The 15498-nt window shown below is 48.4% G+C and overlaps 2 protein-coding genes across 2 annotated transcripts; both read right to left on the bottom strand.

Moving 5' to 3' along the window:
* Window positions 1-265: 265 nt before the first annotated feature.
* Window positions 266-4683, bottom strand: LOC146444339 (uncharacterized). The gene has a single exon (XM_085052971.1). It carries the CDS (start codon window positions 3865-3867, stop codon window positions 2137-2139), a length of 1731 nt encoding a protein of 576 aa, XP_084909097.1. The 5' UTR covers window positions 3868-4683; the 3' UTR covers window positions 266-2136.
* A 3609-nt stretch (window positions 4684-8292) lies between these two features.
* Window positions 8293-15240, bottom strand: ING1 (inhibitor of growth family member 1). The gene is made up of 3 exons (XM_085052987.1): window positions 14844-15240; window positions 13948-14633; window positions 8293-9933 (listed from the first exon to the last, which is right to left on the bottom strand). Exons 2-3 carry the CDS (start codon window positions 14087-14089, stop codon window positions 9230-9232), a joined length of 846 nt encoding a protein of 281 aa, XP_084909113.1. The 5' UTR covers window positions 14090-14633; window positions 14844-15240; the 3' UTR covers window positions 8293-9229.
* Window positions 15241-15498: the final 258 nt, after the last annotated feature.

Genomic DNA, 15498 nt, shown 5'->3' with positions numbered 1-15498 from the left:
GATTTTTTTTTTCTAGTTCCCATCAGCAAGCAATGTCCAGCCACTTCCTGGGAAGCAGGGCTTCAGCACATGTACAGGTTCTTCTGGAAGACAAACTTTGTAAATAACAAATGCTCCCCACTTCCTCCTCCTTTTCTTAGCTTTTATATCTGAGTCGACATCATATGGTATGGAATATCCCTTTGGTTAATTCAGGTCATCAGACCTAATTGTGTCCCCTCCCAAGATCTTGCCCACTCCCAGACTACTGATGTGGGGCAGGCTGTGCCAGCTCTGCTCAGAAGTAGCCAAAACACAGATGTGTTACCAGCTCCTTTCTAGCTCCCAATGCAATGGGGAAAACAAACTCCATCTCAGCCAGACCAAATACAACCTCCACCCCTTATTCTATACCATTTGTGTCATACTCAGATCCCACAAAATTTAATCTTCTAACTACTCCACTGTATTTACTTTTCATTACTGAAATCCCTTTTTACCAACACTTATGCCTTAAACTACATCCTGAAACCATCTTTCTACACAGCATACAGATTCATACATTTCATTAACTATTATCCCCAGTCCTTTCACAGATAGATATAATTTTCCCATTCCATGGGCTTCCTCCTCCCCTCCAGATGTTCAGAAACAGTCCATGGCTTGGATTCCGCTCGATCAGGATACTCAGGAGTAAATTCTTACTGAATTTACAGGATCATCAGGATGCTCAGGACAGGAGAAGCAGCACACTTGATGTTTGGGCACCAACACCATCCCAGCTCATCATCACATTCTCCTTGCTCCTCACAAGATTCCTTCTTCGTCAGCTCATGTCACTCCTGCTACTTTACTTCCTGCAACATACAACTCACACCACAGATTATTTTCCCCCCAAGGTTAAATCTCCTTGAGGCACACAGCAGGTCTCCCCACCCTTCTGCATTACCCACCAAGTACACCCAGGTTCTTGGGCAAAGACAATCCCACTAATGAGTTTGCCTTTTCCCATGGGAGGAGAAATCCACCCTGACTTCCCCAGCCACTTCCCTATGTGTAGTACAAGGACCTTATCTCCTCCCAGAGAGTGTAGGGTTTTAGTTTGGGCAGGACCAGGGTGGTTAACAGATCCCCTAGTATTAACCAGCCAAGTGGCTTCTCTTAGATTTGCATCCCAATGCTTCCATCCCCCATTGCCCAACACTCTTAATATACTCTTCAGCAGTCCATTATACCTCTCAGTCTTTCCAGAGGCTTGTGGGTGATAGGGAATGTGATACACCCAAGACAGATTGTAGGACTGTGTTTCCACCCCCGGGGGCAGTCAATTCCAGGTAGGTTTGACACCTGCCACATGGAGTTCTAACTCCACATTGGAGTTCTACCATGTCAGATTCAGCAGCACTCAGGGGTGGTGTCCCTTCATTTAGGCCACAATAGCCTATGCTAACCTCCATTCTCCATCAGATTTTTGCCCTGGCCACATGGGACTGTTACAAGGTGAGTGAGTCTTGCTGATGACTCCTTGGGTCTCCAGCTGATGAATCAGCTCATGGATGGGAGCCAGGGAGTCTCGGTTGGTGCGATCCTGCTGCCAGTGTATTGTCTTGGTAGCAATTAGCATCTGCTGTTCTTCACCTTGCAGCAATCCCACGATGAAGGGATGTTCTGAGAGACCAGGCAGGGTGGATAACTGTTTGGTGTTCTCTGTATTCACAGCAGCTACACCAAAGAGCCATTAATACCCCTTCAAGTCCTTGAAGTACCCTCTCCTGAGGCAGTCAATTCCAAGGATATAAAGGACCTCTGGGCCAGTCACAATGGGGCGCTTTTCCCACTCCTCCCTTGTTAAGCTCCCTTCAGCCTTCAATACAGAAAATTCTTGGCATCCCCTGTCGCTCCAGAGATCCAGATGAGTTCTGAGCCCCTGTACCCCAGTGGCATCAGCATGCACTATGCACCAGTATCTACCAAAGCCTTAGATGCTTCTGTGGGTCTGACGTGCCAGGCTTTCAAACCCAGTCATCCCTTTCCTCCTCCTGGCAGAAGGGAGGGACCCTCTATTCCTGTTCCTGGTCAGAGCATCCACTGTCTGACCCTTGCAGTGCCAGACCAGTAGTCCCCTCACCAGGATCAAGAGAGGGAATGCCAGTTCTTCTATGTCTGGGAGGTTGCTGATTGCCTTCTTGTGTCTGCAGAAACTATACTGATAACCTTCTTGGGTGGCCCTTTCTTCACAGCTTTCTTCTCTCTCAGTTCACGGGCACGGGCTTCCAGCTTGAAGGTGGGTTCACCATCCCATTTCCTCATGTCTTCCCCCTGATCACACAGAAAGAACCAGAGTGCACCACGTGTCATGTGTTTGGAGCTCTCTTTCCCTCTGATCAGGACAGGAGAAGACTGAGTTCTTGGACTACCCTTGACAGCTGAGGCGCTGGCCTGTAGGGATGAGGAGGTACAAAGAGTTTCTTCTAAGTTTTGGAGCCAGAAAGACGCTCTCTCTACAGTTGGTGTGTCCATTTCTGGGTGATACATTGCTGCCAAGCTGTTAGAATATGATACAGGGGCACTTTGAATCACCTTCCTCCACATGGCCATTGTGCAAGGGACATCCTCTGGATCTTTAGAGATATTATCATCTTTCAGATCACTATAGATGACTTCCAGCACTGCCAATTCTCTCAGGTACTGGATACCTTCATCTGCAGTGGTCCACTTTCCCGGGGAGTTCACAAGGTCTTCCTTAAATGGATGTCTGGCCTTCACACTTGAGAGAAGCCGTCTCCAGAGACTGCAAATTCCTGTCTCTTTTCCAATTCCTCTTTCAATTCCCCGATCTCTAGCAAGGGATCCCAGCTGCTGGGCTTCCCTACCTTCCAGTAGGTGACCATCAGCCCCGTAATCCCAGCATCGGAGCAGCCAGGCAGAAATCCGCTCACCCGGCTGGCGGCTGTAATCTTTTCGCAAGTCTCGAAGTTCTGATGATGTCAGAGACCGGGCAACTTCCGTTTCCTGTTTGAATTCTCTCACTCCTTTCTTTGATTTATTTGTTGAAGGACTGGTTTCTTGATCAGACCCTTCCTTTCCTGATGATTCTTCTTCTTCATTTTCTTCATCTTTTTCTTCTTTTTCAACTTCCTTTTCTTCTTCTTCTTTTTCTTCTAGTTCTTCTTTTTCTTGCTCTTCTTCTTCCTTTTCTTTTTTTTCTTCTTCTTCTTCTTCCTCCCTGTCTAATTGACGATATGGACTTCTAGCTCTCCTTGTCCACCTTTTCTTTTCCATTATGGAGATAGTTACAGCAGTTTTTGTGGCCTGTGTCCCTATCTCAGCCACCGTGTCCTCAAACACAGTTTGGGTGCCTGCCTCAGTCACAGTCCTCTGAGAGTACAGAACTATGGCTCGGTAGGCACAGGCCAGGCCCCAGCACAGGGCAAAAAGCTGCTGGTTCTCACTGGGTTGGGCAAGGCACCCTTCTATCAGCTGATGGGTCAGTTTGTCAGGGTTGATCACCTGTTCGGGTGTAAAGTCCCAGGCAATGGGAGGTGATAACCGCCCTAGGAACCTGCCCAAATCCTTCCACACACCCTGCCACCCAGGAACTGGCCTCTTCAGGGAACATTTTGGTATCACCTCACTCAAATTTTGTTTTCTCATATACCAGCATGACATCAGATTCCACAAACCCCATGATATGCTTACAGTATTAATCAAACAGATCATGTAAGGATGAACAAGGACTGCGGGAGCCTGCATAATAAAAGAATCCGCATCAATCCCGGGTAGGAAGAGCGAGATGTATTCCCTCATTGTCTCCACAAGATAGCTCCCCCAGCACAGCAAGGCCATCAATGCCAGGGAAAAGCACAGAGCCATTGTTTGTATTAACATGTTCCCAAACTCAGCAAAATAAAGAGATAAGCAATGCCGCTGACAAACTGTGTTCTGCACAGGAGCTTGCTACTGGATAACTAATATTACTATAGCATGCAATATATATCAATAGTTGCTGTTGTCCCACCCCACATCAGGCACCAAAAGGGACTGTGGTGGATTGACCCTGGCTGGATGCCAGGTGCCCACCAAGCCTCTCTATCACTTCCCCTTCTCAGCTGGACACGGGTGAGAAAAATAAGACGGAAAACAAGACGCAGGTTGAGATAAGGCAGGTCAGCAAAGCAAAAGTGAAAGGTTGAGCACGCACAAGCAAAGGAAAAAAGCCCAAAGATTTTATTCTCTACTTCCCATCAGCAAGTGATGTCCGGCCACTTCCCAGGAAGCAGGGCTTCAGGACATGTAGCAGCTGCTCTGGAAGGTAAAGGCAATTGACAAATGTCCCCCACTTCCTCCTCCTTTTCCTGGCTTTTATATCCGAGCAGACGTCATACGGTACGGAATATCCCTTTGGTCAGTTTGGGTCAGCTGTCCTAGTTGTGTCCCCTCCCAAGATCTTGCCCACTCCCAGCCTACTGATGTGGGGGCAGAATATTGGAGAGGCAGTGCTGAGCTGTGCCAGCTCTGCTCAGCAGAAGCCAAAGCACTGGTGTGTTATCAGCTCCTTTCTAGCTCCTGTTGCAAAGCACTGTGAGGGCTGAGCTCCATCTCGGCCAGACCTACTGCGGGATCTTAAGCCACAAAGTTTACCTACAATTCTCCAGTAAGTGCTGGAAATTTAAATGTTGGTACCTGTGTTTAAAAATTTGGCATAGCCCCCCCCCCCCTTCTCCTTCCACCATTGGCAAACTGTTTATAAAGTGAACTGAAGGAGTAATTTAATCTGGGAATCCTGGTTGCAACTGGGGAACGTCCTCAGCCCCCCACACAACTGTCCTAGCCACTAATGCAGCTTTTCTGCTGTGAAACAGGACAGAGACACCTTTGATTTTTTTGACTACCAACAACTAAAAATGCTTACTGAGAAAAGTAATCTTGGAAATGTAATCCTAAAGTCAGGAGAAAATCTTAATACTGTTTCCAATACTTCCTATATATACTGCATTTGCTCTGGTGCTCTTTCTTACCGCATCATTCCTCCTGTTTGTTATATCTGGGACTTCATTAACAGCTGGGAAGGTAGGAAACTGCATGGAGCATTATTAGCTTGATTGTTTTTTGACATTACAGAATTCATACTACTCTTTTGATACTCACACTACTTTTTCATACTCAGAAATACGTTTTTCATACTTAGAAATTATTAGCTCTTTTGAGCTATTCCTGCACAAGGGTGGAGGTTTTTATGTACATACAGCAAATAGGCCATGAGAATGATGATAAATCTAACTAGAACAACAGAATTCACTACAAAGATACTGTTTTGAAGCACTTCTCTTACAGAATTTTATTACATTCTGTGAAACAGTTTACAATAGTTTTCTCTCTTTCATTGTTATTACAGTTTTAAATATTAACTTAAAATACCTTATGAAAAATTAAAACAGTGGAGCAGTCCAATTAGATTGTATTTATTCTGCATGCTCCAAGAAATTGGGATACAGATTATCAGCAACTGTGCTTAATTAGTAAGAAACCTATTTAAACCTAATGATACACATGGCCAAGGTTGCTGCTGCTCAATGGAGACGGTAGTTCTGCTTAATTGGGATGCTTTCAGATGGTATAATTGTTGAAAGTGATGCTCTGCTCTGCTGGCTCAGGCTTCCAGTGGTTCTCTCTCCCCAACTTGCTGGGATTATTTTGCAATTGGAGCTGACATAGCAGCACCCAAAGGGCTCCCTCAGTGATGCCTTTTACTCCCCAGCTCGTGCCTCCAGCACCAGTTCTGCACTGCCAGCTGCCCCACTGCACAACAAATCAGCTGCTGAGGACGGGGATGGCTCAGGGTCAAGGTCTGCTGTCAGCTCCCTAAATCTGAGTGTTGAACTGGCACTTCTCAGTAGCTGGAAGGACTTTATCAACAGCTTAAGGGTTCAGCAACACAACATGGACATACCTGCTACACCTACCACACACAATAGCAGCAGTTACAGCTGCCTGAATTATTTCAATGAAGAGTTTAAGAAGTCTGTGACTCCTGCGGCTGGACTTCCTCCTCAGCAAATGCCTGATGATTTTTATACTCTACATTAATGCTACCACACCTGAGAGCCACTCACTAACCTGTGGGAAATGGATATGAAACCTTATATCAGTTCCTAGAAGAATCTCCCTCTCACTCAAACCTTTTGTTGGCAGCTTAGCAGAAAAGGGTCACCAACAGTGTCAAACATTGCAGATGATCTCCCCAAATCACTCTGCTGGGCAATATAAGGAAGCTTCAAAGTAGCTGATCTGTCACACAGAAATAACAAAAATTGGCTCAAAGGATGGAAGTTTCTTCTGGCCATTAAATTCCCTGCAAATAACTAAGACAGCATTTTAGACAAAGTACCAAAGCCAGGACAAAGTTTGAATGCAGCACTTGGCAGTGTGTCAGTACAACACGAGATGGCTCCACTTCCATCAACAAAGAGCTTAGTGCTGCTGCAGAATCCCTTGCACCCAACTAATCGTGCCCATCGACTGAAACCAGACCTGTCAAACTGTCCCATGCCAGTCCACTCAGCCCTCAGGGCAAGGAGCAGAACAGTGCTGCTGCCTGTAACAGTGAGTTGGGAAGGTAACACAAGCCTGGGAAAAAATGTGGAAAGGGATGTACATAACTCCAAGCTGCTTTACAGATCAGCAGCTGTCTTCAGCAAAAGACTGAAACATGGGAGACCACAGCCAGCCTTCAGTAGCTGGAAACATTTAAGGGCAATGTAAATACAGCTCTACTGATCCATCTTTAGCTGAACATTCTTACCATCCTCTTTTGCACCTTTGTTGTTTCCTTCTGGCTTTTCACATTCAAAATACCCTGCAGAATCAATGCAGACATTTTGTGAAAAAGGCTTAGTTTGAAACCATGTCTGCACTAGTTCCTATATAAAGTTTCACTGGGGCTTTGCTAGTACAGTCCTGCTGCTAAGTATTGATGTTCTCAGCGTAGGCTGGTGGGAGGATGACAGAACAGCTGAGGCAGAAAAGACCAGAAACATCGGCATTAGCCACAACAACAGCAAGGGGAGGGATGGAGGAGCAGGAAAGACCAGTAAATGTGTAGGGAGAATGGAAAACCAGGATTTAGGGAAAAGAGAAAAGGAGAAGCGTAAGAGTATAAAAATGACACACCAACCCTAAACCAGCTCAGGAGCAGGAGACTGATTTGGAGCAGGCCCTTGCCCTGGGCACAGGTGGCTCAGTGTAACAGGACAGTCTGTAGGGACTAGAAACACAAATGCAGATGCACACACTTAGTGCACCTATTTAGAAATAAAACAGGACTTCTGCTTGTCACTGTGAGCATGTCTGGCAGGGAATATAGGCGCAAGGTGATGCAGTGCATTTTGGGGCCTGTCAGTACATCTTCAGAAAATACTGAGCCCCTTCAGCTGTCTCATGTTTAGCTAGATCCAAAACCCTACTTCCACAACAGACGGATCTTCTGGAATACATGGGGGAAAAGCATCACTTCATGTAATGATGCTTTCAGTGGTATGGTTTCACTGCTCAGGAAACAAAACAACACAATTACCCACATAGAAGGCTGTGTTCTAAAAAACCCCAGGCCCAGGCTCCCATATTTTCATGCAAGACTCTTGCCTGACCCGCTGGATTTCATAACCTTCACTTCCATGGCCTTCCTACTGCTGGTCCCATTTGCTTCTCACCCACATGAAGGCTTGCAGGGTGACAGGGAGATAAAATCTGCTCAGCCAGAATGTTGGCCCTCCAGCCACACTGGTGAAGGAAACAGCCTGACCAAGCTGTGCTATCCACCCAAGGAACAGAGGCCTGGATACCTGGCTTAGCTCCTGGATCATAGCAAGAACGTTTTTGTATGGGGTTACCATGAAGAATAAAAAGGCTTGCCCTGGAATGGCTGCAGTAATACTTTGAAAATGCTGAAATGCAAAAGATCCTTCAGCTAAGAACAAACATGGAGTAATTCATATCCATAGTGAAAAAGCATGAAAACAACTAAACGAGCCCAGCTCCGTACTATTGATTTTCAGATAAATGTCAGGGTCTGGGAGTGACTGCAAGCAGAAAATGAGAAGATTGGGATAAAAAGTTAAACACTATTTTGGCTCTCCTACAACCTTGCTGGCCATATGCTCTACGAAGATTCATTATCAGAACTGTAATTTGGTTACCACTACAACAGTTTCAGGCTTCCCAGCTGCAGCTTGTTGGAGCTGCTGAGGTTAAAAACAAATTTTTTGGTTGTTTGAGCTATGTGAACGATCATTAAACAAGATTGCTAAAGAAGCAAACTGTCAAAGTCATTTCATTTATTTCTTAATATCACATCTGTACAATTTTCATACATACAGCAGGAAATGCACATTGGTTACACAATGGCATTTGGCTGCATTTCCAAGTATAATACAGTAAGTGCAACTCCACTTAAAATGTACATTTATACAACTTAAAAAAATTAAGGATTGCTACACCATTATCTGTGACAGTATAAAGCTTCCTTTACGTTATGTCTCATTACTAAACCACTTCCTGGTTAAATATAAAACATATTCAATCATTTTAAAATGGCCTTTGTGGTACCTGGCCAGAATATAAAATATTTGTTGTGTAAAATTTAACCATTAACTTTTTGTTTTAAAAAATAATCCTCTAAGCCTATTTAAACATTTGTTATTGAACTGTTATACTGACACTTTGTAGCAGGAACCAAATTATACCCTCCTTTTGTTTGCTCTTGCTTGTTTATCACCAAAAGAAGTTACATTTGTAATGTATTGCAGTTTTATTCAGATACAGCCAGGTGGTTAAACTATTTAACAATTTTGTTCAAAAGGTAAATAACATTTTTCATTAAAGAAAACGAAATTACATTTCAGATATATTTGTCAAAATTTTAACGGGTAGATTGCTACCAGCACTTAAAAAAAAAAACAAAAAAAAAAGAAGAAAAGAAATAAAGAGAATTATTAATTTATCTTTTAAGAAACACCCAAATATTCTTATAATTTTACTTTTGGAATACATTGGTCCACAGACCACATTCTTGTTACAGCTTACCAAATGAAAAACAAAATTGCTTATTGCCGTCCCTGTAACAGGAATGGTTCAGTTTTAAACCTCCTTTAAAAATATACATTTTACAATCCTTTCACCTCAACAAAGGTGACACTGACAATAAATACACTGGTTTGGTGGGTTTTTTCCTTCACTATGAAAAGTCTGCAAACTACCTATTGTATGCTCTTTCTTTTTTAGATTTCTCCAATGCCTTGTCCATAGTTTTCTCGTTTTCTCCTCTACATTTGGGGCAGTACCATTTGCCCTTTGGTTTATGGTTGAGTCCCACGCAAGAAAAGTGAAACCATTCGATGGGGCACTCATCATTATCACATCCTATCATTTCTCCATAGGAGACTTGGTTGCACAAGCAGTATGTTGGCTCATTAGGGTCGATGGGAAGGTCAGGGGGAGAAGCTTCCCGCTCCGCTTTAGCCTTGGATCGTTTCTTCTTCTTGGATGTTTTTGCTTTCTTCTCCTTTGGTGTTCCTGAGGTGATGTCATCATGATCATGATTATTCGAGGCATTTTCTCGATTCTCATTATTCCTTTGCCTCCTTGATCTCTTGTTGTTGGGCTTTTCAGCCTGTGCGATTGTCTCATTCTTCGACTTATCCTGGCTGGCTTTCCCACTGTTTCCAGTGGTGTCATTAGTCTCTTGACAAGTCTCAAACAGTTCCACGTGGCTGTCCACTTGCCTTGTTCTGTTCTCAACGAGCTCCACCATCTGACTGACGATTTGGATCTTCTCATCCCCCAGTTCCTGACTCCGAATCAAAGCTCTCTGTATGCAGTGCAACATTCTTCTCTTCTGCACAGCATCTGTCTCTCGTTTAAATTTTTCATAGTAATCATCCAGGTCCTTCAGGATCTCTGCAAAAAAAGAAATAAAAACTATAAACATTTTTGAAAGGGAAAATGGCAAAACAAAACCTCCCATTTTTCCTTCTATGTAGCAAAAACTTCTTGTAACACACAGCGCTGATCAAAGACAGATTCCCTGAAGCTTGTATCTGGCAAGTGGCTCACGACCCCACTGGATTTCTTTTTTTCTAGTTGGTCCCAGAGGAATAGAATACAAATGCTGATTTAGAAAAAAAAAGTGACTAAATATATTTCTACATATGTTGATATCACTTCCCTTTAAACTTTTCAGTAATTAAAAAGAACTAACTAAACAAATATACATACCATTGAAAGTTCCAAAATTAACTGCAAAATTGGAGGGGAAATTAATGGATATTTTCTGTATAACCACATTAACATTTTTAATGAATGACAGAGTGGAAGAAAGAGAGTGGGACAGAAAGAAAGCACAAACCAGTGTAGAAGCCAGTTGCTGGGTTACTTGACAGCAGATGCAGAAGCACCAAATACATGATCTGGACCAAAGTTATTTCATTCAATACTGCCGAGCTATTTTGGCTGAAAATATGAGGCCATGTAAATTCCCGGACTGCAGAATTAGGATTACAATATCCAGGATGTTTAGATTATTTCCTACCTATACTTTCTGTAAAATATATGTTGCTACATTTTGAAACAAGGAAGTGTTATCTTCATTAAATATTTACCGCAAAGCAGGAGAAAAAGTTGAAAGATAGCATTAAAGATGACAGGCAACAATGGGCACAGCTAGAGCTTCTGCTTTAAAATGCACTGAAAATATGTTAGAACCTCAATTGCGCCTCAAGGATTGTTCTAACACTTTATAAGAAACAGCAATGCACGAAAAGTGTCTAGAGTTTCAAAAATGGCTCTGGAAACCTATTTTAAGAAGAAGTTTTTGAGTTTCATTATGATACGCAAATCAACTAAAGCACACAGGATACTCAGCATTCTATATAAAGTCCTCAACAACACACAGAATGTTTTTCCTGCATCTCCTTTCTTCCCTGAATTTTCCCTTTCTCAAAGGTTAGAACATTATGTCTTAGAGAAGCAAAATATAGTGAGATATAAAATCTGACCTCAATTCATCTAACAGAAACCAGGACCTCTCACACATGCAAATCGCATTACCAAAATTTTTTTAAACTTAAATTTGTTTGTTTATTTATTTATTTACTTATTTATTTATTTCTAGGAGAATGTGACACATATGCAAACCAAAGTTACACTGTGGTTTAGGTTTTTTCTTTCCTAGGCAGAGTATTTAAACACACATGATTTCCAGTGAAGACATGGAAATATTATGCAAGCTTTACTTTGGATTTTAGAGCTGCAGCTTGTGCTTCACACATTGGTTAAGCATGACCTGTCAGCTGGTCCTGCAATATAACCCATCTGACCAAATCAGTATTTTGATATGCTATTAACCCTCTTAAGCAATTGTTGGGGTTTTTTGTGGCTGCAAAAGACCCCCAAAACAAAACAACAACAAAAAAAAAGTACGAAAAAGAAAGCCAAACCCAAGATATCACCAAAAGACCCCTCAAACATATAGCACATTACGCATTCAAAAAGGCTGAAAAAACAGTGTTAATTATTTTCAGCGGCTGAAATGCAGCAGTTTCCTGCTTTAAGCTTTGGCACTTGACTGATGTCATCACTTTAACCCATCTGACTCTGATAGGTGGGCATCTTCCCTGAAGAACAGTCTGTCTCAAGAGCACAATTACTGCCTGAAGTTCGGCGCCAGGAAAACTTCGTTCCCATTACCGCACGCTGCCATTCCCGGCCAGCGCTGTGTGCGGGAGCAGCCCTGGCTGCGGGCTGGGATCCTGCAGAGCGCGGCTCGGCACGGCGCGCTTGGTATGTGAGACACGGAGCGGCAGCTGCCGCAAAGCCCACGATGCTCAGCACCGGCGTCGGGAACGCGCTGCTTGTTCGGCGCAGCGGCTGAAGAACCATCGGGGCGGCGGTGCTGCGGCTCGGGGGCTGGCTGGAGCTGCCCGCCTCGGGAGCCTGAGTTCCCGGGAATTCCGGGAAAGCGCGCTGCCGCGGCGTGCCGCAGCAACGGGAGCGGAAAGCCGCGCTCTGCGCTATTTGCGGACGCACACTCCCGGCGTCACTAACGCCGCTCGACTGGGGGCAAAACCGTGCTGCCGGAGCTTTATTCCCAGCGCAGCTCCGCAGCCTCACGGGGGCTGAGACAGCGCGGAACGACGACGAGCGGGACACGGGCGAGGGACCGGCCCCCTCCCCGCCCCTCTGCGGCGCCGGGGGCCGCCCCGGAGGTGACGGAGCCGCCATTGTTCTCCGGCAGGAAAGCGGGGCGTCCCCGCGGAGCCCGCGGCGGGACCGGGGAGCGGGAGGGGAAGCGGGAAGCACCGCCCCCCGCCCCGAGCGGAGTCGAGCCGATCCTCCCGGAGCAACAAACCGGTGATTGACAACGAGAAGCGACCAATCACGGCGGGCGGGAGCGCGCTCGCGACCGCCCCCCCGGCCATTCACGAGAGAGCGGCTGCGGGAGGAGCGGCGCCCCCCCCACCCCGGGACACGTCAGTCACACTCCGGACGGCCAAGGTTGCCCCGCCTCCTGCTGCTGCTCCGGCCAATCAGAGCGTGCCGGCCGGGGCCGGCCGAGATATTCAAATCAACCCCACGGAAAAGTTGCTTCTCGAGACGTCACGAGGGGGCGGGGCCGCGAGACTGGCCGGCCCGGCCCGGGAGCCAATCAGCGAGGGGAGGCGGAGCGCGCCGAGCCCGTGGGGACAACCCCGCCCTATCAGCGCCCCCGACGGGCGTGGCGAACCGCGATATGCTAACGAGGGGTGTCTATAAAAGGAGCACGGACGCCCCTTCCCAGCACAGCGCGGAGGTGCCCGCTGGACGTGGTTTCATGGGGCGCGATGCCCGCCGTGTCCTTTTCTCCCCTCCCACCCCGACAGCCCCCCGCGGGCTCCCGAGGAAGTTTCTCCCAGACCCTTTCCCCGGGAGCTGCCGGGCTCTCATGGCGGGCTGCCCGAGGAGCGGCTGGGGGAACAGCAGGCAGGGCTCGCTGCTCACCGACCCTAAGGCCACATGCACGGGGACGCGGGGAGGGAGAGAGAGGGGGTCCCTATCGCCCCGCGCCCCGGCTGTCACCGCTACCTGCGGCACAGAATAAAGCACCCCCCTCCCCCTCCCTTCCCGAGCGGACGCCAGCGACCAAGTGACAAAGCTGCCCCGAGTCCCCCAAACCGGCCTCCCCTTCCTTCCCTCCGCCCGTGGGGACGGGGACGGTGTGCCCCGAGCCCGAGGAGAGGAGGGGGCGCTTCAGCCCAGTCGTAAACGCGACCGTGTCCCCCCCACACTCACACTGCACACGCCGGTCCTGCCCGCCGGCCCCCCCACCCCACGGAGCGGGGCTGTTTCACCGGGTGAAACGAAACCCACCGAGCAGGGAGCGAAGAAAGCACACCCTGCCCCCCACTCTCGCCTAACCCCCCTCTCTCTTCTCCCTCCCTCCTTCCCTCCCTCCCTCACTAGCTGCCTCTCTCCCCTACTACAGCCATAATGAATACTGTACATTCCTAAATGTTGTGCTGTAATCTCTCCCTCTCTATCCACCCAGCACTTTCTCCCGTACCCCCAAACCCTTCCACCTCAGCCCCACGGCCAGGGACGGCCCCCCTTTGTGCACCGCACACCCCACTTCCCTGCCCCCGCCTTCTTGGCCAGCAATTTACACAGAAAAGCAGAGTCCTTGCTTAATAAGAAAAGCCGGAGACCTTTTGTTCCGCCCCATGACAAGAGCTAACGCTGCAGATCAGTCCCTCTCTCTCCTCGGATCTTTCCTCTCGGCTTTCTTCCTCCTTTTACCTCCCAAAAATAAAACTACCATCCCTGTGGGGTGCAGAGGGGCAAACGGAGCCGAGGCTCAGCTCTAAAGAAAAGAAAGACACCCTCCCCCCCTGAGCCCCAAACCACACACACGGACACGCATATATAGAAAGCACTTACCTTGATATTTGGCGTCAATTTCCCTCATCAAGGAGACATTTCTCTGCAGATCGAAGGGCATAGACTCGATGGAGTCCAGATAATCCTCCACATAGTTCACTAGGTGAAGCTGGTCTCCGTTTGCAGGACTCAACATTTTCATCCGGCAAAGAAAAAAAAATCCTTCCCCACACCTCTCTGTGTGAGAGCAAGTGCTGCTCCCTTCAAAGACGGTAACCCCGATGAAGGTCTCACTCCCTGCCCACCTCTCTCGGTAGCTCCCCCAAAAAACCGAGGGAAGCTACATCTGACTCCTCTTGTGTGAAACACAGGGAGAGAGAGACACACACACACCCTCCGCTAGTCCCCTACAGCCAGCAGCAGCTGATTGAATGGCTGTCGTTGTGGGTAATTCACGAAGGAGGTGGTAAGAACAATCAGAGGGATTTGTGTGTGTGTGTGTGTGGGGAGGGGAGGGGGAGGAGGAGGAGGAGAAAGGAGGGGGGCTTAAACCAGCTCCTCCGAAACAATCTGGAAACAAAATGTGCTCTGCAAAGTGTCTGTCAGAGGCAGCGGCAGCCCCTCTGCCTGCGCCAGCGCCGCTCTGCTCCGCTTCTCCTCCGCTCCCCCCTTCCCCGCTCTCCTCACCGCCGCCGCCGCCGCTCCCCGGCGATATCAACGCAGCCTCCTCGCTCCCATACGCCGCGCTAGATCCAACGTGGAAAACCCAAATACCAGTTTCAAACACTTGGGAAACATTCGGCCCCGCCAGGCAGGGCGCATGCGCTTCCTCCCAGCGCTGTGTACACACACACACTCTCCCTCTCTCTCTCTCTCTCACACACTCACCGCACACACTCAATCCCTTCCCCCGCCCGGAACCTCCGCATATCCATCGTCCCGCCTCCCTTACTCACGTTTGGAGAGGGAGGGAAGGCGGCGGGGATGCGGGCCGAGCCAGGGGGCGGGCGGCTTAGGGACAGCGTGGGCGTGGGGAGGAGGAAGCCCCGGGGAAGGCGGAGGCTCCGGTGAAGTTGTGTGGAGGTTGCGAGGAGAGCGGCCCGCGGGGAGGCTGGGGGATCGCGGGGGCAGGTGGATGCTTTTGCGGTAGGGCACCGGGACTTTGGAGGAGTCTCGCCTCCTGCCCGCTCACCCCGGAATGGAGCGGCTCCGAAGGTTCTCCTAGGAGAGGGGAACACTGAGAACCTTGCGACACCACCCCGCGCTGCAGGCAGGGCTGTGCCCGGTTCGGCGCCGGACGCCGAAGGGAAACGGGGAGCGTTCCGTCCCTCCCTCCTCAGCGGGCACCCGCATCCATCACCCCGCGGCGCCTGACAGCGGCCGCAGCCAATCAGCGCGCCCCTCGCGTCCCGCCCCGCGGCTCCCTCGGCCAATCCCCGCTGTGACACCGCTGCCCGGGATACCGCGCGCCGCGGCAGAGGGGGCGGTAACGCCCGAGGGGAGGGGGCGGGCCTGCGCATGCGCGATTCTTGCGGCCACGGGAAGAAAATGGAGCCGTTACGGACACATCGCGACTACGTTTCCCAGCGGCCCCCGGGCGGCTGCGCATGC

This window comes from Lichenostomus cassidix, chromosome 1 (genome assembly GCF_008360975.1).
Source record: "Lichenostomus cassidix isolate B80296 chromosome 1, HeHo_3.0, whole genome shotgun sequence".
Classification (NCBI taxonomy): Eukaryota; Metazoa; Chordata; class Aves; order Passeriformes; family Meliphagidae; genus Lichenostomus; species Lichenostomus cassidix.
Note: the sequence above shows the minus strand (reverse complement) of the source record. Positions and strands in the feature narration are given on the sequence as shown.